The 21,072-nt window shown below is 41.2% G+C and overlaps 1 protein-coding gene across 1 annotated transcript in view; it reads left to right on the top strand.

Moving 5' to 3' along the window:
- The window catches only part of lrp8 (low density lipoprotein receptor-related protein 8, apolipoprotein e receptor), a gene marked incomplete at both ends in the record, with an annotated part of 146,469 nt that overhangs the window by 76,290 nt on the left and 49,107 nt on the right, over nucleotides 1–21,072 (top strand). The window contains one exon of the mRNA XM_079157710.1: nucleotides 17,547–17,675. Within this exon, the coding sequence (XP_079013836.1) occupies nucleotides 17,547–17,675 (129 nt within the window). The remainder of the gene's footprint in view (nucleotides 1–17,546; nucleotides 17,676–21,072) is intronic.

The following is a 21,072-nucleotide window of genomic DNA, read 5'->3' as shown; positions in this document are numbered from 1 at the left end:
ATCATACTATTCGGTAAAGGAGATCCATAATCAAGCTGTTCTGCAGTCGCTTTGTCTGTTTTATAAGTCAATGCGTTGTCCTGCAGCCTTTCTGAAGCAGCCCAATTTTGTAGGACTGAGCTTTTCATGTTCACATCGACAAAAAACAAAACGGATGCTTCTCATCCAGACAACTGTGTTGGCACAGCCTGGGCGCCATTGGGGGGATAAAAAAGAAGAGAAGATCAGGATTTTCCAGTGAAGCAATCCAGGTTAAATACCTTATAGCACCTACCTTGATAATTCCGATGCCATGGTAACTTTCCGGAGTTGTATAACTGCCTGAAAGCAGCATCAAGAGCTGAACAGTGCCGTCGGTTTATATTTAATCTTATAACCTGTACCTATCCCAACACCAAAACAGTGCTCGAGTGGGTTTGACCAGTTTGGCAGAGTTTGGAAGTCCTCTCATTGGGAATCAGACGAGTTGTATGGGGCTTTGTGAACATCACGAGCAAGTGTTTCAACAGCAGAGTTGAAACTGGTCAACTCCTGAGGCAAGAGGAGTAGAATCCAGACATACTCACAGGGGCTCAAGTATGAATATCCCACAGAACCAGTGTTTCTTCCAAAGATAAGTCACAGAACTGCTAGAGGTCAGTCGTTCCACTTCTGTCTACGATCACAAAACGTTCCATATGGCTGTATCTACAGGCCAGCTCCTATTTGCAATTTGTATGAAGATGATTTTTAAAGAGGTGATCAAAGAGTCCTTTGAAGATTCTCAAAGTAATAAGTCTGATTGGGATAGGCCAAGGACGCGCGTGTGTGTGTGTGTGTGTGTGTGTGTGTGTGTGTGTGTGTGTGTGTGTGTGTGTGTGTGATCCCTGTAACTGGAATAAGTGTGTGTATAAAGATTGGGTCGATGCTTGTATTTAGTATTCGTCACAAGGTGAATCTGTGAGTCATTTCATCAGATTAGTGGACTTGTGGTTAAGTCTCATTATGTCCAATCAAGGTCGGACGCTGTGAGTTCTCCAACGTTCTCAGCCACATTGATCCTCACAGCTGTGCGTGTGTTTGTTGTCATGCAGAAGAATGTGTGTGTGCTTGTGAATGTGTATCCTTTCGTCAGAAAACAGTGTAGTGGATATGCAGTAGGTGAGAAATCTTTAGAATCGACTAATATGCAAAAAACATTCAGGGCAGGGCTGGTTATCTTCTTAAAAAACATTTTTGAATCAAGTTGCTTCATAAATTAGATGCAACAATCTTGTAATTTTCCCACGATGAGTAGATATAAAGAGACAGCTATCTGTCTAAATCTTCTGCCATGTCATTGTGTACCGATTGATGACAGATTCAATTAAATTAAATTTGGCCTTGGCATACCTTTTACAAGTCTCTGCCAAAATGTATTCCCTCCTTCTGTGTTTTGATGATAGTGACGGAGAGCATTGTTTAACGCGTCAGCCCATAATCTCCTATAGATGCTGTACCATTCAATGACTCCTAATTCCTTGTATAGCAGCATCACGCATTTGTTTATTCTGGATTTGTCTTTGTTATTCATCTCTATATTGTCATGTCACAGCTGTCACCACCACCGTGTCTTATCAGCCTTCTTTTGTCCTTTCTTCTTTGCTCTGCATCTTTTTCCTTGTTGATATCACACCGATCTGTCTGTTTCATCCCCTACCAGCCTCTGAACCTCTCTCTGCGAGCCTACCATCTCGTATCACATCCTCTTCTCTGTCCTCTTGGTCTTCCCCTGCTGCATGGCCTCCATTTTCTGATCCGAGTTCAGTTTAAGCAATGCCTTCGCTTCAATTGATTTCCCTGGGAGGGAATCGATGGGCTGATCCCCAGGACCTCTGGTCGACTGCTGATTAACTATGGACCTCCGATGACGCCTCTGGACCTCCCCCTGCCTTACACACACACACACACACACACACACACACACACACACACACACACACACACACACACACACACACACACACGCTCCCAGGGAGGTGTCTGTAATTACACATCTGAAAATGATTCTGGGCCTGGAGGGGATTCTGGAGAAAATGTTCAATCAATTGATGCACGAAATAGTGTGCGTTTCTGCACACAATATTCTGCACCGATCTTAAGTGCAGACATCCCCCCCTTAGCATCATTAGTAGTATTAGATGTACCATAAAGTCACTAGATTACTGAATAAGTGACAGTTATTCATTTCAATATACAAGAAAAACAACAAATAAACAGCCAAAATATATTTGGACTGGGTGAAGTTCAGTTGATTTATTGTTTTCCAAACAGTCTCAAAAAGTTCAATGAACTTGTCACTTTAACGAAAACTCCCTTATAACTTGTGAACTTGTATATGTTGTAAATGTAACTTTTTTTTAAGTGCAGGAACTAGTTAAGATCATGTTTAATATTTAGAGTCAAATGTCCTAAAAACAGCAACACACAAAGGCATCACAATCATCAGTTTAATAGTTTATATTCACGGCAAACATTTTGATTTATTTGAGGTTGAGCAGCAGTTTTGATTTCCCCTGGTTTTAATCTCTTGAACAATAAAAACATCCTGATCCAATCATATTGGGTCCGATTAAAATCTCTTCTCATACACACCTGAAAAGTTGTGAAGTTCTCTTGAGCACCTTTATTGTTGTTTCACCACTGAATTACACAGAATGAACTGTTCACCCATCATAGGATACCGTTGGGTTATTTGTACGTCTTCACATTTTAATTTACATAACGTGGGCGACCAGTTCATAATCCCTGTGCCAGACATCAAAGCTCTGATATTCTGGGTCTAGACATTACAAAGTCAGTATCCATTTACTCTGAGTGGCATCAGCGAGATCCTGCAGTTCAACAATCAGTGCTGATTAGAGGAGCTGCGTCTCTGAAGTGTTGCCTGAACTCCATCTCTGTGCGTGCACTCTTTCGGCTCTGCTGCTGCATATCTACGCTCCAGGGATTTAAAAAGAGCCCTTCTCGCCACCCAAGTTCCTCTGTGGGTTATTGAATTGCAGCATGGAGACACTCATAACCACATATTGGACCACACTCCCCGCCAGTCGAATTCATGCTTAAAAATGTTGGATGTAGAGTTAGAACTGTTGGAGAGTGCTTAAGCTTCGTGTTATTTGGAGGCTGTTCTATATTCATAACATTAAAGTCTTGTATCATCAACGTAAGAAATCTAATCATGACAAGTCTACTCGGGCATGTTTCATACTCGGAGGCATGCTGACAAAGGCTGTACTGGAAAGCCTCCAAACTCATTGTGAAACATAATGAGTGGAAGAAAGACAAACACAAATGAGAATTTTGGTGACTTTGGAAGTCGAGTAATCTCAAGTCGCACACGGTAGAGCATTTTGAGATAACGCTGAGAAACAGAAGAGTCGTTCCACCCCTTCGGGTCAGCTATTGTGAAATGAAAGCAGTCATTTTTTCATTTATTCAAAAGAAGAAGAAAAAAGAAAAAGAATGGTTGGTTCTTTGATATGAAGACCTGCATTTAGTTCAGTGAAACAAACTAAACTTTGTTGTTTATCTGTGCAGGGCCCCGAGCTCAACACCTTTTACACTGTAAAAAATATTTCTCTGTCAGCAGAAGGCTAAGCTAAATGAGTCAGTAAATGTTGTAAATATAGCGTTACACATTCGTAAAAGCTGATGTGTTCGGCGTTTTTACTGATTATCTGATTTAGATGCTTTCACCAACTTACCCAGCACCACTGGGCATTGAAACGGCGACGAGTTCACACTTTGCTACTTCTTTCATTCCGTCTGATGAAACCCATTCATCTAAAGACACAAACTCTCAAAGCAGAGTCTCTCATCACAGCATGACTTCTCTCCCACTCTGGGTAGCCTTGATTTAAAGAGCTCCTATCCAATCGCTACTGACCTCTTCAGTTTATTTTTCATATGGTAAATAAATCCCCACTGAGGAGAAAACTGTAGCGACAATATTAACTAGACAACTGTTCCTACCCTTGGCACTGCTTAGTCAAACAGGTATTGCAACTATTGCCTCCTAAATGTTTATATAGGGAGGAAGAAGCCAAATGGTGTTTTTTCAATCATGACTGCAGGATGTTGGAGTCACTCTATGACTACATACTGTATCTCAACACTCTCATACCTGGTTACTGTTGTATGCTGTGCCTCTTAGTCATGTTTCAATACCTGCTGTGAAATTCAGTGTGGTATATTACCACCATCTTCCATGCTACAGTGGCAAGGCTCTAGGGAGAGCAATGTCAGTCCCCCACTTTAGTTTAAATATTTTATAAGCTAAATATTGGATGGATTTCCATACGTTGTACAGATATCCGTGGTTCCTAGAGAGCAATGCCTACTCACCCCGGTGACTCTTCATTTAGTGCCACCAGCGGGTCAAATGTTTCCCTTATCCAGTGAAATATCTCAACAGTACTTTGTCTTTCGTGCTGTTTAACAAATGTTAGCATGCTAATATGCTAAGCTGACATGGCGTTCGTTACTGTCCACACATGTGAGTATCGTCACAAAGCCTTTACTATGGCTGTAGACCTTATATTAAGTTATATATGAAGTTAGCTGTTCCATTTGTTTTGAAGAATACCGTTTTGGCAACAACATTTTCAAGTGCATTAAAATACATATTATGCATGTATTTGTTGGTGATGAGCCATTTTTATGCCCAGATGACCCGTTGCATATTAATGTAAATCCTATATAGATTTGTATTTATATTTAAACTGTGTGAAATTGATCAATTTAATCAAAGATAACTCTCGTTATTTATTATCCAGCACTGACCCAAGTTATCAGTGTAACTGTCCCTTGGTGACAACTGAAGTTGAAACTTGTACCTCCCTCCCCCTGCATGTCTCTCTTTTCCTGCTGTCATCACTTCCACCTGCTCCTGTGTACTGAGGTGTGCTGAGACAACAGGCAGGTTAGCGTATTATGGCATGGAGGCATGGAGGTTGGGCTAGTTAATTATTTTGGAATATGAACGGGAAGGATCCAGTGAGTTAGATTGTCGGACGGCTTCAATTTCATGCTTGAGGCAGCGGCGGCAGCAAACGTAATTTCCCAGGTGCCCCCCCCCCCCCCCCCCCCCCCCTCCCGTCTGTCTGTCTGTCTCTCTCTAGGCCTCTGTCTACCTGTCCCTCTCATTCAATTCTCTTTTTCAGTCAGTGACCTCGCCTTAAAAAAAAGACACATGTAGTAATACAAACGCAATCATACATATGCACACAAACATTCAGGAACAGAAAGCCACTCAATTCGATACATCGGTGTGTGTGTGTCCGCGACTGAAGTGTTTGAGTGTGCAATCCAAGGTCACACTGATTTTTCTACTTCAGAGTAGTCTAATTTGTCTCTAGTCCCTTGCTACATGATCTTTTAATGGAAAGCCTCTATTGCCCTGAGCTGGATTTCACTCACCGGCCACGATATACACACAAGCACAGCTGCACGAACGCCAACACACATACCGACCTTCCTTTCAGTCATTCACTTTCACTTTACTTTTATTCGATAGATACTTTGGTGTGATTCAAACTGCCAAAATGATCAAATGATGCATAACGGGCTCTCCACTTGCAGTGCTCATTGTCCGTCAGTTTCAATGTTCAAGTTCAAAAAGTTTTTCCTTTTGATTGTCAGCTCTGGTTGTGAGTCACTGGCTCAACCACAGAGAGCCGTGCTTCATCAAGGCAGCAGGCTCTGTGTGACTGACGCCGAACTCAAGGCTCTGAGTTACTTTTTCTGGCTGTGCATTTCATGTTGTGAATTATAGTACACTTCAGGTTTAAATTACGCACTTAACTGTGAAGGCTGTGATCACTTGTCATGCTTCAATTTGAGAGACCGGATCCTCTATTCAGGTACTCACTAATACAAGGACCATGAGGACATACAGACCACCTACACAGGATGCAGGGCATTTATGTTCTGTGGATAAAGTTTGACTCAGTCATTTTCGACATTAAAGCTACTCTTTCATCGAAAAACACAAACTGTTGAAGCAGAGCCTCTCATCACAGCATGACGTCTCTCACACTTTGTGTAGCCTTGATTTATAAAGCCCATTTCAAATACTACTGACGTCTTCCATTTCTTTTGAACCGGTATACCGCCCAGCATTATATACAATACTGACAATGACTTTAATGTCACCTTAAAAGTGGCTGGGGGAAAAACACATTAATATGTCTCTCTCTCTTTCTCTCTCCCTCCCTCCCTCCCCCTCATATTGTAAGTCCATCATCTCAGACCCTCATGTGCATTGTTCTGCTTATCTTGCCATCTTGTGGCATCTCATTAAGCACGCATGTCTTTAACTTGATTTATATCAGTAATAAGTTAAAGAGTATTGATCCCTAAAGGAAGATAGAGAATAGCCACCTAACCAAAACACAACAGGAAGTACCCTAGACAACAAAAGACACATTGTATTTTATCTGGCTTGTGAAAGCCATTCTGCAATAATGACGCAGAGAGAGCTAAACCTAAGACGTCCTGTGAGAAACACTCAATATATGAGAAAACAGTTATTTAAGAGCCGTAAGTGGTGATTATCAATGTAACTCCCATAAGCTACACAGAGAAAGTCTCCTAGTTTCAGTGGAACAGTACACGTGAGGAACCAGTTGTGATATTAAAGAACATTTGTGTTGACGCCTGTGTTGTGGTTGTGTGGGGTTGAAACAGCTGTTTACAGCAAACGTGCATGCTAGTTTACACTGGACATGGCAATCAAACAGTAAAAAACACCTACGCAGCAACAGCCACCATTTGATTTTTTTTCCGACAATTCCATTCTTCCGTTCAATTAGTGACCCTTGCTCTTGACTGGCCGTTGATTGATTGGTGGTCAATATGTTTTTGCTCTCGGAGGGCGTCTTGTGAAGCTGGAACTGTCTGATGGGATTGCTTTTGCTCGTGTTTTGGACGTGTTTGTAAAGATCCATGCATAACAATAATGATGTTTTCATCACCCTTTTTGTCCTTCTACATTTTCATCAGGCAAAAGGAAGTTTCTTTTTATTTCAGTTTGATTTTCCTCCCGACCTCCCACCCTAAATTGAATCACCGGAGTACATATGTGGTATCCAAAAGCAGCCTCGGGAGACAAAACAGGTGTGATAAAAACGTATTAGGTCAAACGGCAGGTTGAAAACAAAGAATCAGTCAGACAGGCAAACCCATCCAGTCCTTTAGACTGAGGCAGGAGGAAAGCAGTAAAAAAGGCAGCAGATGGTCATAAGCACAGATACAGTCATGGGGGAACAAATTAGACCTTTGTCACAGAAGAAATGTGGCATTTCATAGTCAAATCTGCTCCATTTATGTGTCCCAGTATGCACACTATTATGGTCCTGGCACTGGAATGCAGCTATTTTTATTTTTCCGTTTTATTTTATTAATTAAACCAAAGATCGACGGAGCAAAATCTGTGCCGTGAGGCCTACAGCAGGGCGTCTCATAGCGGAAGAGACGCGGTCATGACAGATGCACGTGCATTGCCGGTAATCTTAATGCTGGTCCAACATAATTGAACAGGTGTTGAGAGATAAATGGCTGCATGGTCAAATATACTGTTGTGTATAAAAGTTCATTTTCTTTTGCCTTAGCACATAGAGGCATGCAAACAGACTATAGAGTTGTTGTTTTCAAACATCTAGAAATTGTTTTGCCAGAATTAATCAAAATTCTGGTGTTTTGGAGGCCACTAAACTCGCTAAAGCTCATAATTTAACTGAGCGTACCATTGCAATGACTTTATATTGCAACCTTACACAGCCAGTAGCCGTCTTGTAAAATTAGAAAAGTCAATTCAGAAGCTTTCAGAAGTCAACTATGCGCTCCACATAATTTGGCTGCCTGTTTTTAAATTTCACACCCCTTACCTTTGTGGCCTGACCCAGCTTTTGAATAAACGGCCACAGAGGAAATAAGCTCAGAGTTTGCTGTCAAGTTCAGCCCCACGCTCTGTGCATCCCAAACTCTCCTCCTCCCTCTCCATCTTTTTATCTGCCTCCCTTCTCCGCAATCGTTAGTTGAGATGTGGCACTAGCCACTGGCGGTATTTTTAATGCCCAATGTGTCGTCTACTAAACAACCATTAAGAGAGGCCTGTTGGAAGAAAGTGGCAATTTCCTATGGTGTCCCGCTGTATTTCTTCCCCCCACGGCACTGACAGACCCGCAGTCTAGACTGCGTTAATGGTTCCACATTTAACAGGCCCTTTCTTCCCCTTCACACAGCCAAGAGAGAGAGAACACATCCACTCCAGTTTCACTTTGCAGCAGCGTCTACATCAGACCCCTATAATAAGAAATCTCAGTCACATAAACTTACTCTATAGGTACACAAAATAGAGGCAGTATCACAAAACAATCTTTCCCACTTGAATGTGATGGAAAAGTCGGTGTATGAGATATGAGAGGATACAGGAAGATGTTCTTTTTATATGGCCTTTACGTTATGGTAACTGCTCCTGCTTTTTCTATTTGTAAAGAAGGCATTCGTGTAATGTTTCCGCTCACTGCTGCATGCCTCCAAGCAGAAAGCATGGATGTATGTCGTAAGTCGGTGTCGGCCCCTGTTGCTTGTCCATTCCCACAGCAGCTTTTCAAAACCCCACAAGCTACTCGTTAATCAGAGGAACCAAATTCATTCATTTACTGTGATTCACCTTTTACTTTTCAAATGTTCTGAATTTGCATAAAGTCTGCTATGAGAATCCTCTTTGAACGTTAGACTTGTCACAAGCTCCCTGTGTTTGTTTTACTTAATGCTACATGGATTTTATTTTCATATCCTCTTGTTTTCTTGCCGTCCCACTACTTTCTCTTGTCCCTGCACTTGCTCTCTCTGATCATTTCCCTCCTTTCTCTTGACTTTGATCATTCTCTCTCCAGCACACTCCCCCCCTCTCTCTACATCGGGGCTGCAGTAATAGGAGATCAGTGTTCCAATGAAAGCCACTAATCAACACTAACCTTCATTTAAAATGTAATCTGATATTAACCACATACGCCCTTTCTGTAAATTGGATTTCACATCTGAAGGACGGGGGGGGGGGGGGGGAGTTGGTGCTACAGCCTTAGCCTCCAAGTCCAATCTGCTCATTTACATTCAGTGCTAAGGGGTCGTCCAACTGAACCAAACTTAAGAGTCAAGAAAGTACACAGAAAAGTGTGAAAAAGGACATTGTTATAATATACTACACAATATTATCTTTGGAGATATTCCTATGTATTTAAAACTAGTTTTGGTAGTTGGTGGAGTAAATTAGCAGCCAACTTATCCTCAAACATTTTACCTACCTTTTAATCAAGTTATGGTGAAAACTAAATTCAAATTACATCATTGGTATTTTTTACATGCAAGTTATCCTGAACAAATGTCAACCACTCTCGTCTTTTTAACTCCCTCCCATTCCATAGCCTTTGTCATTTTACATGGCCATGAAACATGATGCTCCAATTCTCAGTGTGCGATGTGAGGATGTGCAAAACACACACACTCATGCATTCACACATATATCATGCACACATGCTTACAAACAACCAAACACGCACTCAGTCATGCATACAAAAATATATGTAACCATCCTCACACTTACAGTACATACACATGCAAACCAATCCCTACATTGACTCATGCATACAGTATTGCCTACTGTGTGCAGTACATACACCTACACACAAACGCATACACACACACTTATCCAAGTCATTTTGACCATGAAGTGAGTGTACGCTGGATGAAGCAGTCCTCTCCTGCTGCGTTGCTTTGTAGACTGAGTTGACACTGCAATAGTAAAGAACTGGTCATTGGCCTTTGAAGTTAGATCTACATGTCATGTGGGTTCACCAACTTGTTTTGTCCATTTTCTTTACAGCTCACACTTTCGCTCTGATGCAAGCTTTGTGTCAAATGATGGATGCATTGTGGGGGCGGTTAAAGGAGGAAAACCTGCCCTTTTTAGAAACTGTGTGAAGTACAGTGATGGATTTTGTATTTATTTTTCAAAGCCTAACTACAGTGGATATTCAGCATGGTTTAATCAAACTGTTATCACTGCACAGTGTGAGGAACACTTTTGTAATACGGCTTACGATTAATGTCATTATTGATTCATCTGCAGATTTTGTTTGATTAATTGCTGAATCATTTAGTCCATGCAATGTAAAATAAATAGTGAATAATGTCCATTACAACATCCCAGAGATATTCAGTTCACAACGATACATGAAAAAGAAAAGCGACAAATCCTGTCATCTGGGAAGCAAGGAGCCAATGAAATGATTAAATAATCGTCAAAATAGTTGATGATATGATTTGTTCTAGCTCTAATGTGCAGTTATTATTGCCCAACGGTTTAGAAAAGAAACAGCTCTATATTGCCTCACCAGAGGTAACCGTAGCGTCGGTAAAGGTCAGGGAAAGAAATGATGTGTGTATTCTGTTTTGTTCAAGGAATCACATCCCTTCACTTTGCAAGGTTGGATCACACTCATCACTCCACAGATGCCACCGGTAAACATGGTGGAGGTGCAACAGTATGGAACAAGGCGATATTCTTCCGTCTCTATTGCGTTGCACTTCCTGATTCACGAAAGCTATCGCCTCATCCAAAGCACGATGTTGTTTTCTTCTGAAGAGGCTCAATTCATGTCTGGATGCGTATGATGACGTGGTGATTCTGGGCGAAAGTATTTTCTTGTGGCTAAATCTGATTGCAAAGTATAGTTTGATTCGTTCATTCACCGCAGGCGTAATACACGGCAAGCAGCGGCATCTGTGGTGTGGTGAAGTTGATCCAACCTTGCAAAGTGAAGCGATATGGTTCCGTGCAAAAAAATAATAATTCTCCTTAAATTTACCACTCTAATCTCAGAGAATACTGTCGTACATTTGTGAGTTTTTTTTTCTATTTTAGATTTACCACTCTAATCTTCTATTCCAAGTGTCTTTTCTCGAATATTGAAGACTTAAATATTGGAAATTCTGAAGTTTTTCTCTGGATATTACCCCCCCCCCCCCCCCCCCCCCCCCCCCCCCCCTCTCCGGGCTACCTAATGGTCCGAATACTCCATTGCTTATTCGTGATGGGCACACACACACATACACACACACACACACATACACACATACAAGCCATTACGGCCCCAAACTTACATTAACAAGCCTGTGAAAATAAGACCACTGTTTAGAATGAACACCTCACCATGGCGATATTACCCACTGCAACCGATGAAACCGGCATTAGACTCGCAAAGTCCTTACAAGCCGAATAATTGGCTGATCCATACATCTCTGGTGTTGTATGAATCATTGATGCATAAGAGCTCTGTGAGCTTAAGGCTCCCCTGCCTCCTGTCCTTTGTCTACTCCATTGGTTTTTCTTCTTTATAAAGGTCACAGCACTAAAAGTGAAGCATTTCATTCACACTGCATGCTGCATGATTTAAAGAGATTAACTTTTCCCTTTCTACCAGATCCCCTTTCATTTGAAGGAAATTGCAGACACTGAAATTAGAACAACAAATGAATTAAGGACTACTAAAATGCGACCCAGTCCACATCTCTAAATGGACCACAGCGCACACATTTGCACTACATCTATTTCCGTTTGTGTGCATCTACATGCTGATGTATCCGTGTCACTTGGTGTAGAGTTGGTGAAAGTGTTTTAGAGCTAAATAAATGAGTGAGCAGATGAGCATGTCCTGTGTATGTGTGTGCATTTGGCCAGCAGGCACTCAGGAGGTCACAAGATTCCAACCCAATACCGCTACGTCTCTCTCTTCGAGCGTGTCTCTGGAGTAGCTTCCTCTAATTGCCTTGGTCCCAGTTTTTCCCTGCATTGATATTATCCATTCAGTGACCAATACATGACCCCACCTCCCACTTACATCTCACTCTATTTCCTTTTTCTGATATCTTTCTTTCCCATCTATATCAGTCCTCTATTTTTTCCCCTCATTTATTGTTTGTGATTCCAAGTTAATCCAGGTAACCGAGGAGTCTAAAAATACAGGAAGCAGTTTGTGACATGTTGATGTTAGTTGCCTGGCATAAATTGAATTGTCTGAAATGAAATGGCTGAGATATTATATGGTCACTCTATAAGTAGACTGACTCTTGCCAGTACACGGTTGTGTATTGATTCAAGGGATGCCCTGGCCTTGTTTTTACTGCAGAGTAGCCGAGCGATAACATTTTACTGTTCTCAAACAGCCACTCACTAATTTATAGTGCAAACACATGGCTGAAACATGAGTTTAATTATGCTATTTCACAGACGATCAGCTGTTATCTACCCCCCCCTGTCAGTTCGACTTAAATGGTGAGGTGTCAGACACATGCAAGAAACAAGTTCCATGATCACGGTCTCTTTTTTTATGTACACATTAGTAGTTATTACAATCATTATTTGTGGTGAATTCTGGTTAACATGTTGAGTTTGTAGAGATTCTCACAAGTTGATAGTAAATAAAGTAAAAAGGAAATAAGTGTGTGCTATTAAATTTCTTTATGAAACTATAACGGCCTTCAATATGGTATGCATTTCGCTTTGTAATACATGTGGATCCAATTGGTATTCACAGCAGTGCAGAGTATTCCAGCATTCATAATACTCCACCGACGTGATGAGACATGGTTCTCAGGTGTTTGCATAAAAAGACGTTAACGCATAGTACCTCATCAATCAGCTCTGTGCTGCCTGGGGTGCAGGGGAATTCAGTGTGGCTTTAAGCATTTGAAATTCATGCAACTCTAATGCTTAATGCCAGTACAGGGTAAATCATCCGAAAGCTTCCATTCAGCATGTGCCATATTATCACATACGCTCCTCCCATGCCTCCTTTTGTTTTGACGTGGTGTCTCACTGTGGCAGACTGTGACTTAAGAATGACTCATTACCTCCCGGCCTCATTCACACACCTCATGATAAATAAATTACCTTAGCATTTAGCCTGCGGGGCTACGAGCCGTCTGAATCAATCACCTGGCAGGCTAGCTTTGATGCTAGGCAGGCAGCTAGAGAGTGGACGCGATGCAGCGCTACAATGTTGTGATCCCCACCCTCCTTGTGTAGGGAAATTAAGAAGGTAGTTAATCAAAACTTCATTAGCATACAGCACCTTGCTCAGTCCACCCCTATACCCTGCTCATAATGGACATTTAGGCAGGCCATGTGAGGGGAATAACAAGTCTGTACCACTTCTGGTTGTGGAATTGTTTGAATTAAAAGACCGCATGGTCCCCTATGTGCCAAATGAGTTTTCTGACCCCAGGAACAGCAAAGCTTATTTCAATTTCACTGCACAAATTCCAAACTACTAAGAAAACGTTTTTCTCAAAATGAAATCCGATAACACCATATAATCTCACTTAAGATGTAATTTATATATGCACAGCCTGCTTCATATCAATAAGCTGACTAAATCCTCAAATTGCAGCCAATGCAAATTGAATGCACACTTCTATTCACGCAGTTTGAATGAGATCTTATGGTTGTTTAGTGACTAGTTTGCAACTTTTAGCTAACTGCATACTATCGTGTGCTGCATCAAAAGCAGAAGAGAATCCCTTTAGTGTGTTTTAATGTATTCAAAACAAACACAAAGCGTAACTAGAGTAACAGCACATTGGAGAATTCCCTTTCTTCGTGTAATAATGATGTTTCCATGCGTTATCACCCATCTTCTTTTCACGGCAACGTCCTCTCCATCTCGATTCATCACAGTAGCCACGTCACATGTATATTAGAGACACCTGATTCCTTTACTTATTCGCTGTTTTAATTCGCTAAATTCTGCTCTATTTAACAGAACTAAAATGAAATGAAAACAATGTATGTGTCCTATCTTATGCCCTGCCACTTTGTAATGCAGTGTCATACTGAGAAAAACAGCAGCAAATGCTGACAGGCAAATTCCCCATGGGACTATTTAATTATATATGCGTATATTACCAATAAGAAGGCACAGGGCTGAATCTTTTTGGCTAATATTCCTGTATATGTCACAGAAATTGAATTTAAGGGGAAGGTATGACCTGATGCAACCAATTCTCTTTGTTAAATGTTTTGCTTTACCTCTATATAACCTGGATGCATTCACTGACAGCACATGCTTGGTTTACACCCACCTGGGAGCTACCGTGTTCAAACACCATCTCTCATTGCTCGCCACTAAGCAGCTCCACTGGAGCACGGGGCCAACGTCAGTTGCGCAGCTGTTATTCACTGTAGGCCTTGGCAGCGAGCAAGTTAGCGGGATGCTAACAGCCCAGTGGTCGCCTCTGCCCTATGGGTTTTATAGCCCATGAAATATAAATTCAATACAAAGTCAAATGAATAGTGAGTTCAGTTAAACCTAAAACCTATGACTTGCAGCTGAGAAAAGGATTCTATCTATAAGTAGTTCTGGCTAAGTGTACATGTAAGTGTGCCTGCCATGAACATGTGTCTGTACAAAGTTGCGCCATAGTCGTTTGAGTTGTGTCTCTAAACACTTTGTATGGATGCAACCTTCACAAAGTTTTCTGCGGTGAGAGTGACAGTCGATATTGCACTTGACCTGGAATATGATCACTGTCTGCAATATTCTGCAGGCACAGATGTGTCCCCAGCTTACTCTCGATAAGTCCATCAATGCTCTTTAGTGCCTGCGCTGCCGCTGGATACACCTGTCAGCATTTAGTGGAAGGGGGACAAAGAGAGAGGGACAATCTGTGCTCTGCAAGGACTTTCAAAAGTCCGGGAAAGGTATCTTTTCTACAACTTCATTGTCAACACCATTACCATCTGGAATGGCAAAGGCGAACCGCAAAAACCTTGATTCAAAAAAAAAAATGCTGAAATGATTCGTTCTTTTCTTTGATTTTGATTGTATTCTGGTGTTACATTTGTATTACAGTGGGGATTTTAATGTGATTTTTCACGACGTTGTGATCCAGACATGCAGGTGTTCTTTAGTTGGCGGGGTTTTTCTTTGTCTCTGCAGACTCGCTGCCTGTTGATAATGCTAATTACCTTCATGTAGCACCACTTTCGTTTTCTCAAAACAGCCTCCTCTTGTTTCTGCAGGCATAGTGAAACACATCTCTTTGTTAGCAACTACCAATCTTCTCTGTGAATGGTCTGCAATACTCTGGCTGACTGAGGCAGCAAATAGAAAAGTGTTTCATAGACATTATGAATGTTTGGGTCGAGCCGCTGTTGTATAATATCAAAGGCAAGAGAGCAACTGAGTAGACAATAATGGTTGCAAATCATTATTTAAACATATAATAATAGAACATTGAAAGTGTCCTTTTCATTTTGTGACCATTATTACTCTTGGGATGAAAATCATATAATTGATTTTGTCAAAATCAAAGTCAATGAAATTCTCTGTTGTTCTTTCTTGTCCGTATTCAGTCATTTGATTGGCAGCTGATCCATGGCTCCGCCCTTCTCGGCTACCAGGGCCTGAAATGGTCAGTCAGACAAATTACATCCTTTTAGCCCCGCTGTCAATCACACACTTAGTGGACGGCACCCCTGGGGGTTGGTATTTCTGCGTGGGTTCATATTAGAGTGAGAAAGACGGCAGCCCGTGGACTCTGCTGTCCGACACAAACACACACACACTTAGAGTAGGTAAGTAATGTGAGACATCAGACCAGTGTTGTCCATAGTATATAGTCCAGCATCTCCAGTGCAAACACAACACACATTGATTGAACAGTAAGCCAAATGTCAAACAATTCACTATAGCCTCCTTCCTCACATTGATATTTATATTCACACCATCGCAGTAGAATAGCTGCATTGTTTTAGCACGCGCACTGTGCTCGCTCGCTTTAAGGGGATTGGCAGGAGGCTTTTATTCTATAACGGCCAGGTCATCCAAAAAGATCAACACCAGCAAAAGACAGGAGAGAAGAGGAATCCGAACCACAATAATCCAAACCTGTCCAGTTCCACTGACAAATCAAACACCAACAGCCACGTTTTCGATAGTGTAGAACCTGGCAACGTAGACTGCACAGTTGGAGAAAGTCCTGGCAATCGCTACAGGCAAGGCTGAAACCCCCCCCAGCGTCCCTCCATGACGGGCAGCAGTTGAATGGCAGCAATTTACTCAGTACTGTTCAAAATAAGAAGAAAGAAATACGAGATGAATGAATAGAGAATGAGACTGAAATAGGCAAGTCCCAGAGGAACTATTGATCTGTGGCTGTAACACACACACACACACACACACAAACACTCAGACCGGTTGCCAAGAAGCATGCTGGTGGTCAAATATGTATAATTGATAGACTTGAGTTTGACACAGCGCTGTAATGTAATCTGGGGCTATAGAGTCCCTGTGGTGTTAGAGTGTGTGAGTGTGTATGAGAGAAAGAAGGGACAGGGATTTGCTGCAGGGACTCAGTGTAAAGTTGATGTATTGGACGGCTGTATTTTTTCTCCCTGTACCAACCCCACGGGCTACACATGTAGGAACAATGGCCTTTTCTACTGTAATGGGCTTTTACCAAGAGGGACCACTTTCTCACTCACACCCAGTGTTTGTATGTTTGACAAACTGTAACACACTTACTCTCTACACTCAAAAATGACATGTTTGATTCAGTAAGGTTTGCCGTGTGAAAGAAAACTCAGCACTATATGTATGCAGTGTGTTTTGTAATGTATTTTAGTTTTACATTTTTGCAATGTGTTCGTAGAAGCAATTAGTGTTTAGAATCATTTTGATAATTAATTCAGAATGTATATCGTTAATCAAGCACAAATGCCAATGACTCAGTGTTTCCAGCTCTCTAATGCATTTGTTGATTTTGTTAGTTTTATATCATTGTAATCTGAAAACCTTTGGCCTTTAGGCAGGTGGATAGTTAATCAGATCAAGTCATTTGAAGATGTGACTGAGCTTAATTAAAATACAAAATAAAATAAAAATAGAACTAAAGAAAGTACCCCAGGCATGTACAGTGCTATGATTCCATACAAAATAGTGTGTGTGTGTGTGTGTGTGTGTCATGTCTTGATTTGAGTGTATTTTCTTGTGTGTTTCGCATCCTTTTGGTTTGGGTACTGTGTTTGTGTTTGTGTGTGTGTGTGTGTGTGTGTGTTTGTGTGTGTGTGTGCGTGTTCCTGGCTTTGTGTCTGCCTGACAGTGTTCCTGCTTCTTTGTTCCTCTGTAACTGTGTGTCTAGTTTAATTGCAGGCCTTTGAGGGAGAATCGATTGGAGCAACAAGATAACTAAGTTATCAAACTGTTTCATTGACTGACTGTCCCTTCTCTCTCTATCTCTTGCCTCCTCCCTGTTTCTTTTCTCATTTCACTCTGCCCGTCTTCGTTCTCTATCCCTCTGTGCTTCACTTCTCTTCCATCCACTCCCCCCTAACTTTTTCATCTGCTATCCATTTTCCTTTTCCCTTCCCTGCCATGCTCTCTCTCTCTCTCCCTCTCTCTCTCTCTCTCTCTCTCTCTCTCTCCCCCATGCTGTTTTTCACCTCCGTCCCCTCACAACAGGCCGACAGACCTGTCCACCGGAGAAGTTTGATTGCGGAGGTGCTGCCAGCAAATGCGTTTCGTTGTCATGGCGATGCGACGGAGAGAGGGACTGTGAGAACGGGGCCGACGAGGAGCAGTGCGCTGCAGGTAAGCTCGCGGTGGGCAGAGGAACTATGGAGTTATACGGGAAAGAGAGGGTTTTCTTTAAGCTTTATTGGAACTCAGCGGTGGTTTCGTGTCCCTCACTGCGGGAAAAAGTCTAGAAAACCTAAAAGTCAACAGTCGACATGTGAAGCTGTTGAGTAAACTCCTCTTATGCAAATTTCCCTTTACTTCTAGAAACTTAAGTTTGACAGATGGTCATCGGTTAATCTAGTGTTCTCAGGACAGCGTCCTCATCTACTACTATTTGTTTAGTGTGTACTCTATTTGATTGATACAAAATACAAATACTATTATCTGCCGTACTTTTTATCTGCTCAACTGAACATGAATGGACTGATTTGTTTTATAGTGCTACATGTCCTTCAGTAGCTATTTCAGTTTTTTAAATGATGAAGTGCATATGGAGCACTGGATAAACTGAAGACCCTGCAAACTCTTTTGCTGTAAAAATATTTTAAAGGAGACGACAACAACAGAGGTGAACAGAGAAAATAATAAAAAATCAAAGGACATAAATTGTGATGTCAAAGGTGGAAACCAGAGAGGAGAAAAATATTTTGAAAAGCTTAAAGTCCCATCTGATAATACTTCTATTAATGTAGTATTGAGGCACGTTTCAGAAATAACTGTGTTGCTCAGTGCGTTATGACAGATCAATCCTTAATTCAGATCTAAAAAGTCCTTTAAAAAAATGTCAACGCTATTTTGTACTCAATATGAGGTAAGCGTACAGACGTTTTCCGTACGCTTTCTAGTCTGTCACCTGGGTCACCTTGATCGTCACAATTTAAGATTCTGGTCAAATCTGGTCCAGAGTGCAGCCAGGAGTATTTTCACCTTGATGCAATAGCTGCCAAAAAGGTCAAATGTTTCATCTCTTCATGTATTTATATATATTTTCTGTGTCTGTTTTTACTCCCCTCAATCTTGTCCGTGTTCTTGGCTGATGCTTGATGAGCTGGAAATAAAGGAAAAAGCACTCCCACTCCGCAGACTGGGAGATCTGGGCTGGTGGTGTTAAACGAAATACAAAAAAAAACAGTTATGGATCTTGAAAGTGTATTTTTCAAGATGTGTCCTCAGGTTGTACTCTGTAAACTGACATTCTAAAACCTACTCGCACAAGGCAACCACAACGTTACACATACACTAGAGCGTTGTTTTTGTCCACGAAGGTGTAGAGTGCAACGCTCAGACGAGTGCATCATGCACAGTGTGCAGAGTGTGCAGAGGGCTGGTGGGACACTTGTGTGTTTTCATAGTTAGAGGCCCTTTGTGCACCCACAGTGTACAATAGGGTTATTATGTATAATATTATGTAACATGTGCGGGTGTGTTAGGGGCTGATGAATTGTAGCCAATCATATTTGCTCCTGTCATCTTCTTTAACACCAGTACTATCTCGACCACATACCACTCAAAGATAGAGCCCACAGTCTCACTCTCAAACACACATTTTGACACACACACATGCTTATTCTTTAGTCATAGAGTAGCAGGCATAAACATCATAAGACATGACTAAAGAGAAACTAGTTCACGCAGATTGATGTCACCTTTATAGATATAGATATATTTAGACCAAATTACTCTTTTAAAAAGTATTGTATAGGCTCATACACAAGGCTTAGCATGCGTTATAGGAAACCTACAGAACAGCTTTGTGACCAAAACAAAGAGACACACACACACACAAACGTGCTTCATCTGCACAAGTCATACTGTACACTTGCATCACATTACTGTATCTAGCCTACATACTCACAGCTGGGATTGAAGCTGTAAAAAGGGCATTGATTTTCATCAGTGCAAACATCTGGCCCACAGCGTTATTGATTACTAACCTGCAACACACACACACACACACACACTCAAACAGACACATGTGCACACAGCATTCTTTATAAGAATATAGATTGTGTGTAATATTTTCCCTTTCGCTAAACCTTTGCTCGGTTCGATTGAAAACAAAACCACTTTAAATGTATATGTACACACACTTTCTGAATGGCTGTATATACATCTGTGTGTGGGTGTCTGTGTGACTTTCAGACATTCAGGGGGATTATATTATTGTGGAGTGAAGGTGAAGTCATTTGTAGGGTAAAAGGCAAGACTAGCATGGGAGAGTCCTCCCGCAGAAGTACAGGGTTGTGTGTGTGTGTGTGTGTGTGTGTGTGTGTGTGTCTAATTCATCACAGTTCCCATGATGTTTCCTTCAACCCTCGGGCACTGTGACATTCAGACATTCTCATGCTGTAAGTAATGCACAAAATGCACGTATGTACACTGTACATACGTGCTAATGAATATATAATTAAGGAAACAAACATACAAACAGTGAGAATGCTCCTAGATACTATTAAAGTCTCAATATCTCCCAAAGTTGTGTACTATCAAATAGAGATAGTGAAACTACCATTTTTAAATGAACTTTACAGATAGCAGAGGCAATTTAGATAAAAAATGATATCCACATTTTAATTAATTTGGATTTTGAACTGTGCAATCTCATCACTTTGAATACCCTAGGGGTAGCGTAATAATCTATCAACAACTATCTCCAAAAACCCCCTCATGTATCTGAAATAAAAGTTTTGCCATAATGTGTGTTGCTTTCAAACCATGGATATTGGTTTACTATCAGAAGCTAACTACACCAGTCGGAGGGGTACATTGTAAGCACATGTGAAGCCTACTCTACTCTGTTAAAGGCGTGTTAAACCTCGTGGTTCATCTCCACTTTGTGATCATTTCTTCTCATCAATCTAGTCGTCTCTCTTTCTTTGTCTATGAGCAGTTATTTATAAGGAAATAGGGGCACATTATACTACGTCTTACATGTGTCCAAAACACTTGATTGTTTTTGAATCATTAGCAATGGAAATAGGAATAAATAGTTCAGGCTTGGTATAATCCTTAACATGTCAAAAGTTGTGAAATCTTAATGAACACCTCTCAGAATAGCCCAGTTTTGCTAATATAATATTTAGAAAATGTATGTACAGTATTTGGTACAACCCAAATGATTTAAAACGTGTAGAATTTATCTCAAATATGCTACATTTCAAAAATTGTGTTGACATTTTCTTGACGGGTGGATAGAAACATGTCTCCAGTCCCCTTTTTCTCTTCATGTTCACTGTTCCCTCTGTCGTTGGTCCTCACTTTCTCTGAATGTTTCTCTCTGTGTCGTTCATCCGTCTCCATCCTGCCCGTAAGTTGTTAAGAGTGTGGGCTACTAGTACACAGAGTGATCACATTAGGGAGTTGGTGGCCACGACCTAATGAAAACAAAAGCCGCTGTTGTTTTAGTCATGTAACCTATTAAGCTTCTATTGTTCACATACCATCTCTGTCTCTCCGATGTACAATATAA

This window comes from Pholis gunnellus, assembly GCF_910591455.1.
Source record: "Pholis gunnellus genome assembly, chromosome: 4".
Classification (NCBI taxonomy): domain Eukaryota; kingdom Metazoa; phylum Chordata; class Actinopteri; order Perciformes; family Pholidae; genus Pholis; species Pholis gunnellus.
The sequence above is the reverse complement of the archived record's forward strand: the minus strand, read 5'-3'. Positions and strand labels throughout refer to the sequence as shown.